The sequence below is a fragment of the Pygocentrus nattereri genome, chromosome 30 (genome assembly GCF_015220715.1).
Source record: "Pygocentrus nattereri isolate fPygNat1 chromosome 30, fPygNat1.pri, whole genome shotgun sequence".
Taxonomy (NCBI): Eukaryota; Metazoa; Chordata; class Actinopteri; order Characiformes; family Serrasalmidae; genus Pygocentrus; species Pygocentrus nattereri.
In genome coordinates this window covers 5,549,735-5,564,417 of record NC_051240.1, presented here as the reverse complement: position 1 = coordinate 5,564,417, position 14,683 = coordinate 5,549,735, and the positions used below count along the sequence as shown (strand labels likewise).

Below are 14,683 nucleotides of genomic sequence, written 5' to 3'. Positions count from 1 at the left end.
AAAATTGCTGAGCAGCTCGGCATCAGCCAGTCTTCCGTCTGCAAAGCTCTCAAGAAAAACTGCAGCAAGCGCACCAACTGTTCCGGCGTCCGAAAAACTTCTGCTCGCGACAACAAGCAGCTGAGAAAGATCGCAGTCAGCAACCGGTTCAAGTCCACTTCCAAGCTCACCGACTTGTGGAACAAGCAGACCGGCGCTGACGTCTCCAGATCAACCACTTACCGTCGTCTGCGCGAACTCGGCTTCAAATCTCGCGTTCCAGCAGTAAAACCGATGCTGAACAAGAAACAAATGGAGAAACGGCTGAAGTGGGCCAAAGAACACAGCGAGTGGACTGCTGAAGACTGGCAGAAAGTGGTCTTCAGTGACGAATCACGCTTCTGCATCTCCTTCGGTGACCAAGGTCCTCGTGTCTGGCGTCGTGGTGGCGAAACCTACAACCACGAGTGCGTGAAAAGATCCGTCAAGTTTCCCCAGAGCGTTATGGTCTGGGGATGCATGTCCGCTCGAGGTGTAGGGAAACTCTGCTTCCTCAAGAAGACTGTCAATGCTGCCGTATATCAAGATATTCTGGAAACGTTCCTGATTCCGACTGTTGAGGAACAGTTCGGCGAAGAAGACTTCATATTTCAACAGGATCTTGCGGCAAAGTCGACCAAAGATTGGTTCACTAAAAAACAGCTTGAAGTTTTGGCATGGCCGGCCAACTCGCCTGACCTCAATGTCATTGAAAACCTTTGGGCCATCGTCAAGCGGAAAATTCGCGACAGAAAGCCTACTACGCTGGACCAACTGAAGCAGAACATCGCCACTGCCTGGGAAGCTGTGAGTGCGGAAACTTGCGACAAGCTGGTCAAATCGATGCCGCGGAGACTTCAGGCAGTCATACAAGCCAAGGGGGCAGCCACAAAATACTGAGAAAGTGATGATTGTAATTATAATAAAAATTATTCTAATTCAATGAAACGGTTTCTCCATTATTCTAATTCAATAAAACAACAGTGTCACAGTTAAATGGCCTAAATGGGCCTTTTGGAAAGCTCAGCTGAGCAAATTTTCTACAGGTAACGAGTTCTGTGATTAGTCTAACGAGTAGGACAGGTGCGGTGAACACCTGATTTGCTTTCTGCACAAAAAATGCATTCAAAGAATTTCATGATTGCACTATTTCAAATTATTCTAATTCGTTGACCAGCACCTGTACATTTAGAGTCGGTTATTCATTCAGCCTAATGAGAAACTGTAGAACAGACTCAGTTTATATCACAATACCTACATTTAGAGTCAGTTATTCATTCAGCCTAATGAGAAACTGTAGAACAGACTCAGTTTATATCACAATACCTACATTTAGAGCCAGTTATTCGTTCAGCCTAATGAGAAACTGTAGAACAGACTCAGTTTATATCACAATACCTACATTTAGAGTCAGTTATTCATTCAGCCTAATGAGAAACTGTAGAACAGACTCAGTTTATATCACAATACCTACATTTAGAGCCAGTTATTCGTTCAGCCTAATGAGAAACTGTAGAACAGACTCAGTTTATATCACAATACCTACATTTAGAGTCAGTTATTCATTCAGCCTAATGAGAAACTGTAGAACAGACTCAGTTTATATCACAATACCTACATTTAGAGTCAGTTATTCATTCAGTCTAATGAGAAACTGTAGAACAGACTCAGTTTATATCACAATACCTACATTTAGAGCCAGTTATTCATTCAGCCTAATGAGAAACTGTAGAACAGACTCAGTTTATATCACAATACCTACATTTAGAGCCAGTTATTCATTCAGCCTAATGAGAAACTGTAGAACAGACTCAGTTTATATCACAATACCTACATTTAGAGCCGGTTATTCATTCAGCCTAATGAGAAACTGTAGAACAGACTCAGTTTATATCACAATACCTACATTTAGAGCCGGTTATTCATTCAGTCTAATGAGAAACTGTAGAACAGACTCAGTTTATATCACAATACCTACATTTAGAGCCAGTTATTCATTCAACCTGATGAGAAACTGTAGAACAGACTCAGTTTATATCACAATCAAGCCTCTAACAGCTGAAGAACCCTTTTTGGTGCTAGGTAGAGCCCTTTTTGCAAGAATCTATATAGAACCATACAGAGCACATTCTCCAACAACAATCTGAATAGAGCCATCTTTACTAAAGAACCCTTGCTCTTGCAGAACTATCATTTGTAAACGTGTAGTGTAGAGTTTGCTGGGTTTTATAGATCATCCTTACTGTTTGATCTGAGATCAGTTTTGCGTTTCACCTCATAGTGGTGACGACTTAAGCAGCTATATTTGAAGCTGGTCCCAGATCAGTTCTTCTGGCTTCAGCTGTGAGCACAGATGGAGGCAGCTCAGTTTTGAGGTGAAATCATCTGCATCACTTTTATCTGTATGTGTGTTTGAGTGGTTTCCCCCGAGAGTTAGAGTTGAAGAAGCTCCTTCTGGGGTGAGTGTGAGGCAAACACTCAGAATCTCAATGACCTTGGAATCCACATGCACTCAAACACGGTCTAGCAGAACACTACTAGCAGTCAAGCAGGTGCTTATATTCTAGGGCTGCACAAAATGTTGTTAATCGGTATTGTGAGAAGGCTGGAATATGCAAAGAGCACATTTAAAAGTGTATTTACATGCACTTAATTATCCGATCATAATCAGATTAGAGCAGTGCCCCACTGAAATCACAACAGTATACACTGGAAAAATGTACAGATACGCAGATATTAAAGTCTGGAGGTAGACTGCACATACCTAAGACTGACCAAAATAACTTTGTCGGATTACATGACCATCCTAGTTCATCAAAACACCCACAGAAACAGAGTTTGATCTGTGATTGATCAGTACGATCACAGCAGACACTGAGTGTGTTACATGCACTTAATAATCCAGTAACTGCAGAAAATCTGATTTTTCAGTAATCTGACCAACGTGTTTACGTGTACATTGGTAATCAGATAATGAGGAAACTCCAGTTTCAATCAGACAGTATTTCGATTTCTGCTTTCCAGCCAGCCAATAAAGTCACAGAATGCATGATGTAAACATAATGTGAAGCTAAAACTTCATTCCTTGGCTTTTTTTTTTTTTTTTTAAATCGTGCCACTTTATGTGAAAATATGAACATACATCATCTGGAAGATGAAGAGTTATTATATCCTTCGTTTCATCAAGCATGTATTTGGTTTCAACGTTGCTCCAAAAACGTTTTGCTGTGTTTCGCTGCAAATCTGCTTGCTTATTTCCGCGGCCTCTTTTCGCACATGCACCGACTGAGAATCGGTGTGTTTACATGCACTGAGAAACCTGATTACTGAGCTTAAATCCAGCCTCTTTATCGGATTTTTTGTTCAAATGCTGACACCTTCAGTTAACAAAGTACTTGCGTCCCTGTACACATTCCGAGCCAAATAACTAGTTCACTAATATGTTTTTAATGTATTGTAGGCATCTCCAAATTTCGTTTTATAAAAAATATAATCACAATATTAATATTTAATGCAGATTGTGTAAGCCGTGTGCACAATTGACACCGATAAGTTCCTGCGCTCCACAGAAGAATAAACTGCACTTAAAAACAGAAATAAAGGTTAAAACACAGGCAGATTGTTAATGTCATGTCATATTGAGAGAAACCCCCAGAGCGAGAAAGATAAATGCCAATCCAGCACTAACGATTTATAGCTGCTTTATATAAAGCCTAAATGTCACTGGCTGACTGGCAATAGACGACTCTGCTCATCAGGGCCGTTTTGTCAGCCAGGAGCTTCTTTCGTACAGCTGAGAGTAATGCTAGTATCACACCATCCTTCCCTTTAGGGAATGCATGTTTTGTTTCTGTGTTTCTTTTGTTTGAGAAACTTTTATAATTGTTGTTATTGTTAAGAGGACAATCTAAGAGGAAATCAATGTGATTTTTCCCCTAAATGGGTTACATGATAACTAATAACTATAATCAGCTGTTACACTTTTATGGGTATAATTTAGATTTTAATTGTTTACTCGGTTATATTTAGTTAAACAGTGGCTTAATAAAATGGTAGTCATCAGGCATCACGTTTAAACAATATAAATATAGCACTTTTTTGGGGGGTGCTCAGAATTCTTTGCAGTTTAGGTTTTGTATTAATTACCTCTTTATTTGTCAATTGTTCTGTTCATAGAAAAAGGTAGTTTAGTAAGTAGGTAGGTTGATGTTAATAACACCATTTTAGGGGTGGCAGTGAGTGACGTTTGTTTATTTGATGTTTGTTAATGACGCCTTTAGAGGGCGGCGGTGAGCGACGTTTGTTTATTTGACGTTTGTTAATGACGCCTTTAGAGGGCGGCGGTGAGCGACGTTTGTTTATTTGATGTTTGTTAATGACGCCTTTAGAGGGCGGCGGTGAGTGACGTTTGTTTATTTGACGTTTGTTAATGACGCCTTTAGAGGGCGGCGGTGAGCGACGTTTGTTTATTTGACGTTTGTTAATGACGCCTTTAGAGGGCGGCGGTGAGCGACGTTTGTTTATTTGATGTTTGTTAATGACGCCTTTAGAGGGCGGCGGTGAGTGACGTTTGTTTATTTGATGTTTGTTAATGACGCCTTTAGAGGGCGGCAGTGAGTGACGTTTGTTTATTTGACGTTTGTTAATAACTCCTTTAGAGGGCGGCGGTGAGTGATGTTTGTTCATTTGAAGTTTGTAAACCCCTCTAGATGGCGGCGGTGAACAAAGCTTGTTTGTTTGATGTTTCTAAGTTATATCTTTAGAGGGCGGCTCTAAGTAAAGTTTGTTTACTTGAGCTCAAGTTGTTACTGGCTGCAACTGAAGCCAACCTTACTAAGAAGCTGTATATCACTATAAGTGAGACAAAAAATAGTAACAGTAAATAAATAGTATCGTGCATGATAGCAGCTGCAGACTGGTTTCTGTCCCCCAAATATAAATGAACATTTATGTCTTTATCTGTGTGTAACTTTCTGTCTCATTTTTTTTTTCTTTTTTCTGTCCATTCTTCTGAAGGTGTGTCCTTTAACAGCGTGTACACCCAGATATGGCGGGTTTTGCTACACCTTGCCGCTGACCCGTTTCCTGAAGTGTCTGACCTGGCCATGAAGGTCCTGAACAGCATCGCCTACAAGGTACACAATTAAACTTTTGCACATAATCCATATCATAATTTATTCAGGAGTAACAAAGTATAGGCCAGCAATATAATGTAAATGCCTAGAAAGCTGTTACTCAATCATAATTAGATTAGCTCCTCTCAGATCTTTCCAGGGATTAAGTCTTAGGAACACAGCCGTCCTGATTAATAGGTTCCCACAATTTTCAAAAAAATCTGCGTAACACAATTGTTGAAATGAAAAGTCATTCAGACTCGCTTGAAGTAAAATGGTTCATTGTAGATATTTCTTTACAGTGGTGTTGATATTAACCAGAGCTCACCATGACTACAACACAAATATAGTGGTTTTATTTCCTATCCAAAACCACCAGTGAACCTACACATGTCTGCTGAGTTTATGTATGTAACATTGATGAAGATAAAATAGTGATAAATTCTAAAATAAGTTTTCTTTGTGAACTGTTTTTTTTCCTTACAACACCTTGCATATACCTCTTCAACGTAAGTGGCGAAACACAGGTTCTTGAGACCACACACTGCAGATCCTTCTTTCTCTTCTCTGTGTTTGTACTGCATAAATACAAGTGGACAGAAACTGATCACAGTGGTTATGTAAGGAGCACTGTTTCTCTCTCTGTTTTGCTTGTTCTCTTGCTCTCTCTCTTTAAGTCTTTAAGGGGTCCCTACTGCTCTGTTAATGAATGATCCCCCATGGCGTCAGCCCCACACAGTTTCATATCTGAGCTGTAAAGCTCTCCACTGCAGAAGGCCTTCTCACATTTAACTCAAGTTTAGCAGCTTCTTAAACATGGCCTCAACACCAGTTTGGTGGCTTCTGTTTAGCTGCTTTAGTTTAGCTGCCCAAGGTTAGTTGCTTGACTTTAACAGCTCAAGTTAAGCAGCTTAATTCCAGTTGCTTTAGTTTAGCGCATTCAGCTTAGCAGCTCCATTTTAGCTGCTTCAATTTAGCTGTTATAATTTAGCTGCTTTAGTTTAGCTGCTTTAGTTTAGCAGCTTCAGTTTAGCAGCTTTAGTTTAGCTGCTTTAGTTTAGCAGCTTCAGTTTAGCAGCTTTAGTTTAGCTGCTTTACTTTAGCAGCTTCAGTTTAGCTGCTTTAGTTTAGCAGCTTCAGTTTAGCAGCTTTAGTTTAGCTTCTTTAGTTTAGCAGCTTCAGTTTAGCTTCTTTAGTTTAGCTTCTTTAGTTTAGCAGCTTCAGTTTAGCTGCTTCAGTTTAGCAGCTTCAGTTTAGCTGCTTTAGTTTAGCTGCTTTACTTTAGCAGCTTCAGTTTAGCTGCTTTAGTTTAGCAGCTTCAGTTTAGCAGCTTTAGTTTAGCAGCTTCAGTTTAGCTGCTTTAGTTTAGCTGCTTTACTTTAGCAGCTTCAGTTTAGCTGCTTTAGTTTAGCAGCTTCAGTTTAGCAGCTTTAGTTTAGCTTCTTTAGTTTAGCAGCTTCAGTTTAGCTGCTTTAGTTTAGCTGCTTTACTTTAGCAGCTTCAGTTTAGCTGCTTTAGTTTAGCAGCTTCAGTTTAGCAGCTTTAGTTTAGCTGCTTTAGTTTAGCAGCTTCAGTTTAGCTGCTTTAGTTTAGCTGCTTCAGTGTAGCAGCTTCAGTTTAGCAGCTTTAGTTTAGCTTCTTTAGTTTAGCAGCTTCAGTTTAGCTGCTTTAGTTTAGCTGCTTTACTTTAGCAGCTTCAGTTTAGCTGCTTTAGTTTAGCAGCTTCAGTTTAGCAGCTTTAGTTTAGCTGCTTTAGTTTAGCAGCTTCAGTTTAGCTGCTTTAGTTTAGCTGCTTCAGTTTAGCTGCTTCAGTTTAGCTGCTTTACTTTAGCAGCTGTAGTTTAGCTGCTTTACTTTAGCAGCTTCAGTTTAGCTGCTGTAGTTTAGCTGCTTTACTTTAGCAGCTTCAGTTTAGCAGCTTCAGTTTAGCAGCTTCACTTTAGCAGCTTTAGTTTAGCTGCTTTACTTTAGCAGCTTTAGTTTAGCTGCTTTACTTTAGCAGCTTTAGTTTAGCTGCTTTACTTTAGCAGCTTCAGTTTAGCTGCTTTAGTTTAGCAGCTTCAGTTTAGCTGCTTCAGTTTAGCAGCTTCAGTTTAGCTGCTTCAGTTTAGCTGCTTCACTTTAGCTGTTCCAGTTTAGCTGCTTTACTTTAGCTGTTCCAGTTTAGCTGCTTTATTTTAGCTGTTCCAGTTTAGCTGCTTTACTTTAGCTGTTCCAGTTTAGCTGCTTTACTTTAGCTGTTCCAGTTTAGCTGCTTTACTTTAGCTGTTCCAGTTTAGCTGCTTTAGTTCAGCAGCTTCAGTTTAGCTGCTTTAGTTCAGCAGCTTCAGTTTAGCTGCTTTACTTTAGCTGTTCCAGTTTAGCTGCTTTAGTTCAGCAGCTTCAGTTTAGCTGCTTTACTTTAGCTGTTCCAGTTTAGCTGCTTTAGTTCAGCAGCTTCAGTTTTACTGTTTCAGGTAAGCGGCCCCAGTTTAGCAGCTGTAGTTTAGCTGGTTCAAATTACCTCTTCAAGATTACCAATTAGCAGTTTTTACACCTGTGTGATCGTTCCAGTTTAGCACCTCAAATTTAGCCGCTCCACTTTAGTCTTTTTGGTTTAGCAGCTCAAGCTCAGCTGCTCAGACTACCCTGCTAAAAAAAAAACATCATGGACCAACGTGGCAAAACCAGCATGTTGTCCTCCAGATGCTGATGTGCTAATCCAGCACCAGACCAGAAAAGACCAGCATGGAATGTGCTGTGCTGCTTTTTCAGCAGGGTTGGAGCTTGTGTAGAGCAAAAACATGGTCCAGTTGGGGGTCCCTGAGGACAAGTTTGATAACTACAAGTCTACATTCTGATTGACTGAGCTGTGATTGAAATTACTGTTTACGCCATGTAACGATGGATACACGCTTCTGCATACAAAGCTGATGATCTCACTGCAGTCACCTGAAAACCTCACTCCAGTCACCTCTTTAGAGCTAGCAGCCCTGGGGAGACGATATGGATGAGATATGGAGTCACGACTCACATAGTGTGGCGTCAGAAGATGTGTTTTTTTTTTTGGGGGGTGGGGGGGGGGGTGCTTGGATTCCAGCTTCCTCACCCTGTTTGATAAGGGAATAACGCAGACATCTTCTGCGGCTTCCACACCGACATGATGGCACAGGAGGAGAAGCAGATGCTGGTGTTTCCTCCCATGTTACACACACTTTAACCCTTATAGTGCTGGAGTTACTGTTGTTTTGCTGTACATTCAGTTTACCTTAGTGTTATTCACGTACAGTTATATAATTACACAGTGATCCATTGAGTTGCATAATAAATTACATTTACATTTCATTTGCATTTTGTATTGGCAGGTTTGATTCAGCACATTTGATGTTCTCATTTGTTTAGATGTCAAAAATGATCAAAACAATGGCAAAAGATCAGATCATGACAGTGACTCTTCTGTAAGTTCTGCTGCCTACAAACAGTTTGGCATCTGCATTTGCCACGCAATTTCTGTTCTTGTTTCAATGAACTATGAGTCAGAAATAATTTGTATAAAATGACAACGTGCTTTTAGTTTGTCCCATGATAACTGCAGGTTATTAATCGTAGAAGATATGCATTATTATGTCTGCTCTTAATTCTTTAATATCTTCTATAAATTATTTCCTACTACATATTATTCATTCTATAATGTTAATTATTCAGCAATTACTATGAATTAGTATCTATTATAGTATCTAATCTACAAATCAAATGCAAGTTATTAATTATTATTATGAATTATTCTGAATCTGCTATGATTTATTCAGTATCAACTGTGAATTATTCCGTTTCTACCATAAATTATTCAATATCTACTGTGAATTATTCACTACCTACTGTGAATCATTCAGTACCTACTGTAATAATTTTTTACAATTTTATATGAATTGTTCAGAAACTACTAAGAATTCTTATATCTGTTATAAATAATTCAGTATCTACTATGAAATCAATGTGTAAAATCTGTAGTTATATAAATGTAGTTATATCACGTATAGACCCTTAGAGTTTAAAGGGTTAAAATGTCAGATCAACGTGATTGTCAGAATAAATACTGATATTTTGGTGTTAGTGGGTTTTTTTTAAAGTATCGTCATGTTTAACGTTTAATAGTGAGGCAGCGTTAAATTGCTGTGTCGAGATTTTCACTGACTTGGTGAAAATATTAGTGAGCAGGTCGTGAGGTGTGAGAGTGGTTGTGAGAGCGGTGGTGCTGAAGGAGCAGGTGTGGTGATGAATCTGTGTTTGTAGCTTCCTGTAGTTCCAGAATTGAGCGAGTACCTGAGCTCGTCCTGATCAGCTGCTCCGTCCTGCAGGCCTCACTGCTGCACTGCTGCGGTCTCTGACCGTCATTACTAACTCAGCTGGACTGACCGCTGCTGATGCCCTCATTACGTTTTTCTGACCTGCTGGCCGTTCAGCTCTTTGTGGAGTGATTTATTTCAGCCTCTGAGCTTATTTGGTTGAGTTCAATGGATGATTAAAGAGCTGACATGAGTGGTTAGTAGATGGTTGATGAGCTGCAGAAGAAGAAAAAATGTTGTATATATCTCTTCTATTCATTCATAAACCCCTTATTTCTCTCTCTTTCTTTCTTCTTCTTGTTTTTCCTTGCTATCCTGTGTTGCTTGTACCTTTCTTTTTTTTCTTATTTCACTTTTTCACTTTTACTTTTTCACATATTTTCTTTCTTTGTTTTTCCTCTTATTTTTTTCCTCTTAATAGCATTAAAAAAATTTTTCTCTCCTCCCTTTCTCTTTTATATACTTTTTTTCTTTTTTTAATTCTCTCTCTCTCACTCTCTCTCTCTCTCTGCCTCACTCTCTCTCACTCTCTCCCTCTCTCTTTATCCTTGCTCTCTCTCTCTCTCTAAATTTCTCTTATTACAGTTTATATATCCCTTAGATTATCTCTCTCTTTATGCTTGTGCCAGTTTATAATGAAACTCGGTCATAAACGCTAATAATTAAAGTTTTTTCTTTCTAACTTTAACAACGCGAGCTTTACAGAATAAAAAAGGAACTTCAGTTCACTCACGCGCACGCAGGCTGGAATATTAGCATAAAAATCATGTTAAACAGCAGCTCCAGCTGTGCATTAGTGAAGGAGAGTCTGTAACTGGATTTAGATTTAAGTGTACAGAGTTTGTGTGTCTGCTTGTGTAAACATCAGATTCCCCACAACATCCTGGTGCTACAACATGCCAGAGAATAATAAAGCGCACCTGCAGAAGGAGCATAGAAGCTATGTTGATTTTGGAGCAGAATTGAATGCAATCGATTATAACAGATTATAACAGGGGTTTTAGTCATCAGGGAGCACTGTCACTGATATTAGCACAAACGTTTACACGTGTGATATTGTTTTCCTCTCAATGATAAATGTATGTTTTTCTGTACATTAAGGCTACAATGAACGCTCGGCCGCAGAAGATTCTGGACTCTGGATCTCTAACGCAGTCGGCACCGGCCAGCCCAACCAGCAAAGGAACACTCATTCACCAAGCAGGGTAAAACACACACACAGATTTATTTTATTCATTACATTTTAGTTTAGTCTGCACTACCCGGTCACTTTATCAGAAACTCCTCTTGTAACTCTACCTTGCTGGTGTACAGTCACAAGCTGTAGCTCATCTGATGATGCACAATCTGTGTTAGTCGTCCTCCAATCCTTCATCATTGGTCAGTTTCTATAAAATAGGTGCTTCTAATAAAGTGGCCAGTGAGTGGACGTACAAGGCTGGTATTTCCAATAAAGTGGCCAGTGAGGGGAATTACAAGGTAGCCATTTCAAATAAAGTGGCCGACAAGTGGAAGTACAAGGAAGGTGTTTCTAATAAAGTGGCCACTGAGTGGAAGCGCAAGGTAGGTGTTTCTAATAAAGTGGCCAGTGAGTGGAAGCACAAGGTAGGTGTTTCTAATAAAGTGGCCAGTGAGTGGAAGCACAAGGTAGGTGTTTCTAATAAAGTGGCCAGTGAGTGGAAGCACAAGGTAGGTGTTTCTAATAAAGTGGCCAGTGAGTGGAAGCACAAGGTAGGTGTTTCTAATAAAGTGGCCAGTGAGTGGAAGGACAAGGTAGGTGTTTCTAATAAAGTGGCCAGTGAGTGGAAGGACAAAGTAGGTGTTTCTAATAAAGTGGCCACAGAGCGGAAGCACAAAGTAGGTGTTTCTAATAAAGTGGCCAGTGAGTGGAAGGAGAGGGTAGTTTCTAATACACATTCATACCAAACAAGGAATGTCTCACACACACACACACACGCCATTGTAAGGTAACAGACTAAAAGACACACAACAGCACAGGTAACATAAACCACACATGCTTCCACTCATAACAGGTAAAGCTGCGTGTTTCAGAAGAAAAGATGATGCACGTGCTTCGTCTTATTGTGCCTTTGTTTAAGTGAATTAAGCTTTGGTTTGCATGCTGTTTATACATTTTCACGCATGGCTATTACAGTTACAGCTGGCCTTTTAACAAGGTTTAATAGGGTTTATATATGAGGGCAGTCAATTACTTGTGATTAATCATATTTGCCGTATTTATTCAAATTTGACCCCAAAGACAGACTTGTTTGCATTTTGTTGCTATATAAGTTACGGAAGCAGGTTTCTGCAGATTTTATTTGTTACTTTTAATAGTTAAAAAACATTTTCTTCAGGTGAACATACCAATAAGTGTATATATCATATTTCTGTCACAATAAAACCTATCATCTCCAAATTGGTAACTTTACAGAAGATTGGAAGAATATTCTGAGCTTAGATTGTAACACAGTGCAAAGGGTGACTTTTCAAATATAAAAAAATTGCACAACAATGATGTCCATCATATATCTTGTATACAGTTAGAGGTTCACCTTATAGCTCTTGTCCATACAGCTTATTGGATTCTTGTTACAGTGCAGGATCCTGAGAAACAGGAGCTCCACCAACCTGCTGCTTTTGTTAGTTTGCTGCTTGTTGATTTATCCATAGTTCTCCCTTGAGCCTCAACACAATCTGCTGAATGAGGAGCTTTATAAGCTGTATTTGAATGAGAGTGGACTAAGAAAACAACCCTATTACACCATCACTGTCCAATGAAAAACGTGTATTTCCAAAACAGCAACTTTACATACAGCCTTTGTTTCTAACCCTCTGCCTTGCTTTGCATGCTTCTGCTCTGTGGTTTGTTAATATGCATGTGTGTTTGTGTATATGTGTGTGTGTCATAGCACTTCGCACGGGGCCAACCGCTCTCTGTCTCATTGCAGCGGGTCTCCACCCATTCCGGGTGTGTCCAGCTCCAGCCTGACCAACGAGGTGCCAAAGCCACCCACTAGGGATGCCCTACCCAGTCGTCCTCCGTATACACCCACTCTAGGCACTCAGGCCACTCCCCATTCACACCAGTTCCAGCGAACGCGCAAAATGTTCGACAAGGGACCAGATCAGGTACGGCCCACGTCCACTTGAGATTAAGTGTAGTATCCTTGGTTAAGGCTTCGTAAATTTAAGCATACCGCAAAAAATCAGATTAACAGTTCTCAACTTACTGCAGGTCAGCCAAGACATATATGGCATCTGAAGTTTCTGGTTTTAGTTTCACACTGGAGCTACCAAGCTAATGTATTTAACAAGTAATGGAAACTTAAACCGCACCAAATATTGTGATGCTAGCTTCATGACTAAAACATCACACTCGCCTCAAACTGTGTGACGTTCATTATTATCTAATAAACTTGATTATGGGATTTCTGACTCTGTATAACACACTGTTATCTACAAACATGGACTACAGTACAGACAAAATTTAGATTTTACGATGACTGCTATTGTTTTTAGTTATGCTAATACACTTTTGTCCATGTTTACAAGTAACAGTGTGTCATACAGTGTCAGAAACTGCATAATTAAGTCTATTAGAGATACTGAACTACTTCTCGAAGGCTGCACAGGCTGGTACTCAATATCAGCCAGAAAGGAGTTTGAGAACGCTTTAAGTTGGCTTGACAAAGCCACATAATAACACTTAAACGTTAAAGCAGTTACAGAGCAGTGATAACTGTTTTTGATAACTTAGTTGGGTTTATATAGTAATTCCAGGTAGTTGCTATCTTGTCATTATAATATTCCAGCTTATTGTTAGGGCATTGCTTGGTGGTTGTTAGTTAGTTAATGATCTGTTGCTAGGCCTGGGTCACTGTTATTTATTCCAGGTGGTTATAAATGTGTTGCTAGGACGTTGTTGCAATCCCAGGTGGTTGCTGAGCTGTTCCTAGGTCATTGCTATGGTATACTAGGTTGTTGCTAAGGTGTTGTTAGGCCTTGCTCTGTTATTGCAGGTGGTTGCTGAGGTGTTACTAGGTCATTGCTGTGGTATACTAGGTTGTTGCTAAGGTGTTGTTAGGCCTTGCTCTGTTATTGCAGGTGGTTGCTGAGGTGTTACTAGGTCATTGCTGTGGTATACTAGGTTGTTGCTAAGGTGTTGTTAGGCCTTGCTCTGTTATTGCAGGTGGTTGCTGAGGTGTTACTAGGTCATTGCTGTGGTATACTAGGTTGTTGCTAAGGTGTTGTTAGGCCTTGCTCTGTTATTGCAGGTGGTTGCTGAGGTGTTACTAGGTCATTGCTGTGGTATACTAGGTTGTTGCTAAGGTGTTGTTAGGCCTTGCTCTGTTATTGCAGGTGGTTGCTGAGGTGTTACTAGGTCATTGCTGTGGTATACTAGGTTGTTGCTAAGGTGTTGTTAGGTCTTGCTCTGTTATTTCAGGTGGTTACTAAGGAGTTGCTAGGACATTGCTTCTGTTCCAGGTGGTTGCTGAGGTGTTACTGGGTCATTGCTGTGATATCCCAGGTGATTGCTGAGGTGTTGCTAGGTCATTACTATTTATTCCAGGTGGTTACTAAGGTGTTGCTAGTACAGTGCTGCCATTCCAAGTGGTTACTGAGGTGTTCTTATCTTGTTGCTATTATATCCCAGGTGGTTGCTAAGGTGTTGCTAACTCATTGCTGTGTTATTCCAGGCGGTTACTAAGGTTTTCCTAGGTCTTTGCTATGGTATCCAATAGGGTTGATAAGGTGTTGTTTGGCTGTTTCTACGGTATCCCAGGTGGTTGATAATTTGTAGTTAGCTCATTGTGTGATATCCCAGGTGGTTGATAAGGTGTTGCTAGTCCATTGCTATAGTTTCCCAGGTGATTTAAGTGATACTTTTTTTTCTATGATGTTGCTAGGCTGTTGCTGTGGTATCCCAGGTGACTGGTAATGTAGTCTGTATGTGATGTCTGTGGCAGCTTGAAAGTCCTTTATAATGCCACATGGGGCAGATAGATCTGAATTTTCTCGCCATTACACCATTATTTCTCCCCCCAAAAATTGAACGAACGCTGTGTGAAAACCATATGTATGAAATACATACAATCATTCCCAAAGGTACATGTGCCCTATTCCTGTGTAAGCTCTCCAATCCTGCAAAGTTTCGTGGTTCCAGCCTGAAATCTGCGACCTGTCAAAACTGTATATAGACTTTATTAAATAAAAAATACTAAG

General features: G+C 40.0%; 1 protein-coding gene across 6 annotated transcripts in view; it reads left to right on the top strand.

The window, feature by feature from the left end:
• The window catches only part of rptor (regulatory associated protein of MTOR, complex 1), a 205,583-nt gene that overhangs the window by 158,761 nt on the left and 32,139 nt on the right, over positions 1–14,683 (top strand). For 5 of the 6 annotated variants that reach the window (XM_017693048.2, XM_037536528.1, XM_017693050.2 and 2 more), the window contains exons 22-24: positions 5,035–5,153; positions 10,559–10,662; positions 12,370–12,589. In XM_017693048.2, coding sequence (XP_017548537.1) covers positions 5,035–5,153; positions 10,559–10,662; positions 12,370–12,589 — 443 coding nt within the window. The remainder of the gene's footprint in view (positions 1–5,034; positions 5,154–10,558; positions 10,663–12,369; positions 12,590–14,683) is intronic. The other variant, XM_017693051.2, reaches the window with a different exon arrangement.